This window comes from Cebus imitator, unplaced genomic scaffold (genome assembly GCF_001604975.1).
Source record: "Cebus imitator isolate Cc_AM_T3 unplaced genomic scaffold, Cebus_imitator-1.0 Scaffold321, whole genome shotgun sequence".
NCBI lineage: Eukaryota > Metazoa > Chordata > Mammalia > Primates > Cebidae > Cebus > Cebus imitator.
Window position 1 is genome coordinate 1830112 of NW_016107636.1, and position 6381 is coordinate 1836492.

At 39.8% G+C, this 6381-nt stretch overlaps 1 protein-coding gene across 5 annotated transcripts in view; it reads right to left on the bottom strand.

The window, feature by feature from the left end:
* The window catches only part of LOC108286488 (PEST proteolytic signal containing nuclear protein), a 20320-nt gene that overhangs the window by 3147 nt on the left and 10792 nt on the right, over positions 1 to 6381 (bottom strand). For all 5 annotated transcript variants that reach the window (XR_005196308.1, XR_005196309.1, XM_017504340.1 and 2 more), the window contains one exon: positions 1413 to 1468. Coding sequence is in view for 3 of the 5 variants with exons in the window: in XM_017504340.1 (XP_017359829.1) it covers positions 1413 to 1468 (56 nt within the window). In the remaining 2 variants the exon portion in view is untranslated. The remainder of the gene's footprint in view (positions 1 to 1412; positions 1469 to 6381) is intronic.

The window sequence follows — 6381 nt, forward strand, 5'->3', positions numbered from 1 at the left end:
TCATTTTATGAACTTCTGCTTCAATTATTTATGTTTAAATATGTTAATATATGTGCTGCATATTTAGGTGGGACACCAATGTCAGTTGTACTTCCTACTTTAGGCACAGCATGAAAGGCAGGCATGCAGGCAGCCACCGGGACTGTCTCCACTTGAATCACACACTGAAAGTCTGAAGACTTACGCATGTGTATAGATTTAGCACTTGGCATTATCATACTGGTAGTTAAAGTGGAAAAGGAAAAAGATTTAGCACTCAGTTCTTTGTGGGTTCATACATTTGGAAGCAGTGGGGACACAGTGTGAGTTGATGTAGAGTTAAACTTTCTTGCTAGTCTCTAGGCTACCCACTAATGCACAAAGACAGGAAACTGAACATCATGTTAACTTAAAATTAATGTTATCTCCATGACAACGGCAACAATGGAAAAAATTAAAATAGTTTCATTTGTTTTATTTTGGTATTTGGCATCTAAGTCATTAAAGAAAAAAAAACGTAAGAAAAAGTGGTAGAAATGATATCATAAGTGAAGTGGCTGGGCATGGTGGCTCACACCTATACTCCCTGCACTTTGGGAGGCTGAGGCAGGACTGCTTGAGGCCAGAAGTTTGAGACCAGCCTGGGCAACATTGCAAGATCCTATCCCTACTTAAAAGTGTTTTAAAAAAGCAAAGTGACTGAAAGCCATTTGTTTTATAGCGGGAAAATTTTGAAATCGGAAACATTTCTCATAGCTATTTCTTATTTGAAAAAACAGGCTGAGTGCGGTGGCTTACACCTGTAATCCCAGCACTTTGGGAGGCTGAGGTGGGCAGATCACTTGAACTCAGGAATTAAGAGATCAGCCTGAGTAACACAATGAAACCTCATCTCTACTAAAAATAAAAATAAAAAATCAGCGAGGTGTGGTGGCATACACCTGTGATCCCAGCTACTTGAGAGGCTAGGTGGGAAGATAGCTTGAGGTGGGAGATCAAGGATGCAGTGAGCTGGGATTGTGCCACAGCAATCCAGCCTGGGCAACAGAATAAGACCCTGTCAAGAAGCAATCTTAAATTATTGATATGTCTTAAGATACTCATTTCTCTAACTGGGAGACTAAATAAAATCACTGATAGTTAACAGCATAATTACAGTTGTCTTTCTTCATGAGGCCTGATCCATGTCTTACTCATCTTCAAAATCCTAATTAATCATCTAGTACAAAGAAAATGTTTTTAAAAACTGTTCTGCCCAAATGCACAAGAAAAGCCTGCACACCCCTTTAAGTTAATGCTTGACAAAAAAAGAAAAAATAAAATAAAAAAAAATAAACAAAAAAAGCCAGAACACTAAGAAATCATGTGCAAGTTATTCTTGTTCTTAATTCATCTTTGTAACTTTCTACAATATTTATGAAAAATTATAATACCTTCCAATATTCTTCATCCTCATCTTTGCTTCTGGAGGCATTTCTTCTGGTTCACTCTAAAGAAAAAAAGTAAGTAAACCAAGATAACTGCATACAAATTTATTAAATTCTTGATTGCTAAATTTTATATCTAAGTCTTTTAGCATTTTCACTACTGCAAATTTTCATACAAGGAGAAAATCAGTGAGTTATTTACCTTAACTACATTTAAAAAATAAATGCTTGCCTTCTAGGGTGCCGATTTTCCATAAAGAAAAAAAAACTGGTGAAAAAACAAGCATTCTATAACTAAAACCATTTAGCTATAATATGCTACACATTGTGTTAAATGTTTTTATATGTCCTATCTCTCAAAAAATGCTAACATAATCGTATGAGGGAGGTATGATTATCATCATTCATATTTTGCAGGTGAGGTAACAAGGTTAACTTGCCCAAAGAAACAAAGCGAATAAATAGCAAAAGAGTTTGGTACCAAAACAAAGGTTCTTAACCACTTTTTTTTTTTTTGAGACAGAGTTTCGCTCGTTACCCAGACTGGAGTGCAATGGCGCGATCTCGGTGCAACCTCCACCTCCTGAGTAGCTGGGACTACAGGCACGCGCCACCATGCCTAGCTAATTTTTGTATTTTTAGTAGAGATGGGGTTTCACCATGTTGACCAGAATGGTCTCGATCTCTTGACCTCGTGATCCACCCGCCTCGGCCTCCCAAAGTGCTGGGATTTTATAGGCGTGAGCCACCGCGCCTGGCCAACCACTTTTAAAGTGCTACTCTTAAAAGTATCTATTACTATAAAGACATCTGAAAGCTCATTCCTGGCTGGGCACGGTGGCTCATACCGATAATCCCAGCACTTTGGAAGGTTGAGGCGCGTGTATCCCCTGCGGTCAGGAGTTTGAGGCCAACATGGCCAACATGGTGAAACCCAGTCTCTACTAAAGATACAAAAAATTAGCTGGGCGTGGCAGCATGTGCCTGTAATCCCAGCTACTCAGGAGGCTGATGCAGGAGAATCGCTTGAACCCAGGAGGCAAAGGTAGCAGTGAGCCAAGATCGTGCCACTGCACTCCAGCCTGAGCGACAAGAGCAAAACTCTGTCTCCAAAAAAAACAGAGAGAGAGAGGGAGAGAGAGCGCGAGAGCGAGAGCGCTCATTCCTTATTTTTCTATACTTATAGCTGTTGAAAATTGTGGGAAAAGATCTTTTCAGATATAAGTTTTTATGTATAAATGCTGCTGCTTAGCTAAACACGGCTTTTTAAAAGGGTGCTGCTCCAGCTCAAAGGGGCTTGTACTGGTTACATCTGTGACAATTTGAGCATTTATAATAACCTGCTGAATAAGATTCCATAAGTATACACTCAAATAAAATTTAAGTGTAAAAAGAAGAAGCTCTTCCTTATAGTAAGAGACAGTTAACAGATGTAGAAGGGATGATGGAATTAGAAAAATAATCATTGGGCAAACTTTATCATGATAATTCCGATGGGAATTATCAATGGATGTTAACACTAGTGAGTAAATGTCCTCGATCATATTATTTTTACATATTCTCGAAGCCTATCCCCACAAAATAAATTTTAATCACAAAAGGTAGAATAGTAATTTGACAATGAAGAAATCTGGCCGGCACCACTTTAACCAAATGATCGAAGTTAACACTGTTAGCGATGGGGCATACTGACAGCATGTGCTCCCTGATATGATGCACTGATAACTTGGCATCGCTTCTGTGGTATTCGTGCCAAAAGTAAGAAACGTGAAACTAATGGTGAGAAAATGTCAGACAAATCCAAATTGAGAAGGTTTATATAAAATAACCAGCTTGTACTCTTCAAAAATGTTAATACCATGAAACATACAGACTCAGGAATTGTCCAAATTAAAGGAGACTAAAAATATGCAACAACTGAACAAATATTTAAACATTTCAAAATTAAGTAAGTGGATATCCTCTTTGTTCAGCATATTTCAAACTCAGATATATATCCAAGGTTACTTAATTATGTTCCCCACCTACCTCCCCCAAAAAATAACTGGATAAAGATTTTAAATACATGTGTTTTTTAAATTAACCAGACAGTTTACCCTTTATTACTGTTATAGCAGAAAGAATGTTGCCTAAACCCATCTGAAATTAAAAGCAGGGAAGACAGTAGGGTATGATGCAAAGAACAAGAAACCAGAAGACCCAAAGGACAACATGTGTGTGCACTGGCATGTACTCATGCATACTTAATTTCTCTATTTTCTTTTTTTTAAGACAGAGTCTTGCTCTGTCACCCAGGCTGGAGTACAGTGGTGGAATCTCAGTTCACTGCGAACACCACCTCCTGGGTTCAAGCGATTCTCATGTCTCAGCCTCCTGAGTAGCTGGGATTACATGCATGTGCCACCACACCCAGATAATTTTTTTGTATTTTCAGTAGATGGGGTTTCACCATGTTAGCCAGGATGATCTTGATCTCCTGACCTCGTGATCTGCCTGCCTCGGCCTCCCAAAGCGCTGGGATTACAGGTGTGAGTCACTGCGCTTGGTATATCTCTCCATTTTCAAAATATGAATAAATATATCACACAACTCACAGATACAAATTAAAGGTAAAATAATGTGAAAAGGGGCCGGGCGCAGTGGCTCACACCTGTAATCCTAGCACTTTGGGAGGCCAAGGTGGGTGGATCACCTGAGGTCCAGAGTTCAAGACCAGCCTGGCCATCATGGTGAAATCCCATCTTATTAAAAAAAAAAAAAAAAAAAAAGTGAAAAGATATCCAAATTGTTAGGCATTCAAAGTAAGCCATAGTTGAAATGTAAGTGCTTACAATTTCCAACCTCTGCACTTCTGTACGTGTTCTCTGCATCCTGTATCGTTTTTCCCTTCTACAGTCTGTACATATCTGAATGGGTTGAATCAAATGGTACCTAACTTTCTAAGAATATTAGAGATGCAGCTGGGCACGGTGGTTCATGCTTGTAATCCCAGCACTTTGGGAAGCTGAGGCAGGAGGATCACAAGGAAGTTCGAAACCAGCCTGGCCCACATGGTTGAAGCGTCTCTACTAAACCATCTCTACCAAAAATAAATACAAAAAATTAGCCAGGCATGGTGACAGGTGCCTGTTAGTGCTTCTCGAACTTAATTCCAGTCTTCCAACTGCCAGTCTAGTGGTCTTGCCATGCTGCTGCACCTAGTATCTGGCTTATATTTCTTTTCTCAGTTTCCACAGTGTAATTTATTCAGATACTTTAGATTTTTATCTTGTACCGTTTTACATTAAGTCTCTGCCCTATTAGACTGAGTTCCTAGGCAAACATTTCTGATTTATCTTTATAACATTATAGTGGCTAACATACAGAAAGCACTCACGTGGATAGAATGAGTGGAAGTCCAAGAGAGAATACACTAATGACTACAGTCATTTTTTGCTTATTGATTTGGGCTCCAATCATTCTGTATTTATCCTCGCTCAAAATTCCTCTACAAATCTCTCCAGTCCAGTCAAATGCAGCTACTCAGTATTTACTACTTGTGACTTGAAAATTGATGGCTTGGCTTACAAAAGTATTCCTTGGTTCACTAAAACCCTGCCTAATGTTTTCGTGCCTACCTCATACATATTCTTCCCAAATCTCTCCAGTCCTCTGAATATATTAAGTCTTATCCACATAAGAATATATGGCCATGTGGTGGCTCAGACCTATAATCCCAGCATTTTGGGAGGCCAAGGCAGAGGATCACTTGAACCTAGGAGTTTGAGACCAGCCTGGGCAACATGGTGAAACCCTGTCTCTACAAAAAATACAAACATTAGCCGATCATGGCGGGGCAAGCCTGTGGTCCAGCTACATGGAAGGCTGAGGTGGGAGGATCACCTAAGCCTGGGAAGTTGAGCTGTGATTATGCTACCCCACTCCAGCTTGGACAACAAAGCAAGACCCTCTCTGAAGCAAAAAACAAACAAACAAACAAAAAACAAAAATACTCCCTCTCTTGCTCTCTCTCTCTCTCAGACACACACACATATTTAGGAAAAACTACTGATGTATCCTGAGATACTTAATTGCTACACAATGGGGTCCGGTCATGAGTGGGGGGTTAGGTTTTAATGTCAGAGTCTAACACAAAACCATCAGTGAGAATTATGCTTGAAACTTCTATAGGTCATTCATAAGAATGGGAAGATAGGGACATTGTGAGGGGCATGAGGAAATTGGGACTAAGAGACTCAGGCATCTCATGTTCATTCCGGACTTACATGCTTTTTGAGTAGAATTTCTGGCAGAATCACCTGCATTACTTAATTGTTATCCCTCCTAGGGATATGGGAAGTGAGCACAATACTTGACATTTTTTTTTTTTGAGACAGTCTCACTGTTACCCAGGCTGGAGTGCAATGCCATAATCTTGGTCCTTGGCTCACTGCAACCTCCGCCTCCTGGGTTCAATTAATTCTCCTACCTCAGCCTCCCAAGTAGCTGGGATTACAGGCACGTGCCAGCATGGCTAGCTAACTTTTCTATTTTTTGTAGAGATGGGGTTTCACCATATTGGCCAGGCTCATCTCGAACTCCTGATCTCAAGTGATCCATCCACCTCAGCCCCACAAAGTGCTAGAATTACAGGTGTGAGCCACTGTGTCCAGCCAACAGTTGGCTTTCTGAAGTTGAATGCAAGCATAATGTATCATTACTGAAGACTCCAGCTATAAAAATTAGGGCAACAGTGTTGAATTTTTCTTTTTTTGGATCCTACATACTTCCCAGCACAAATTATTTATAATAAGCAATTGCTGATTTCATTCTTAAGCTTCTTGCCCCCAAAGTCAATAATATGCTAAAATAATCCCCAAACCAAACAAAATGCAAACACAGAACATCTAGCTTTTTTAGATGTCTCACACACACCCCCCCCCGACACACACCCCTGTAAAGAAAATTCACGAATATTATTACTATAACCTATTAT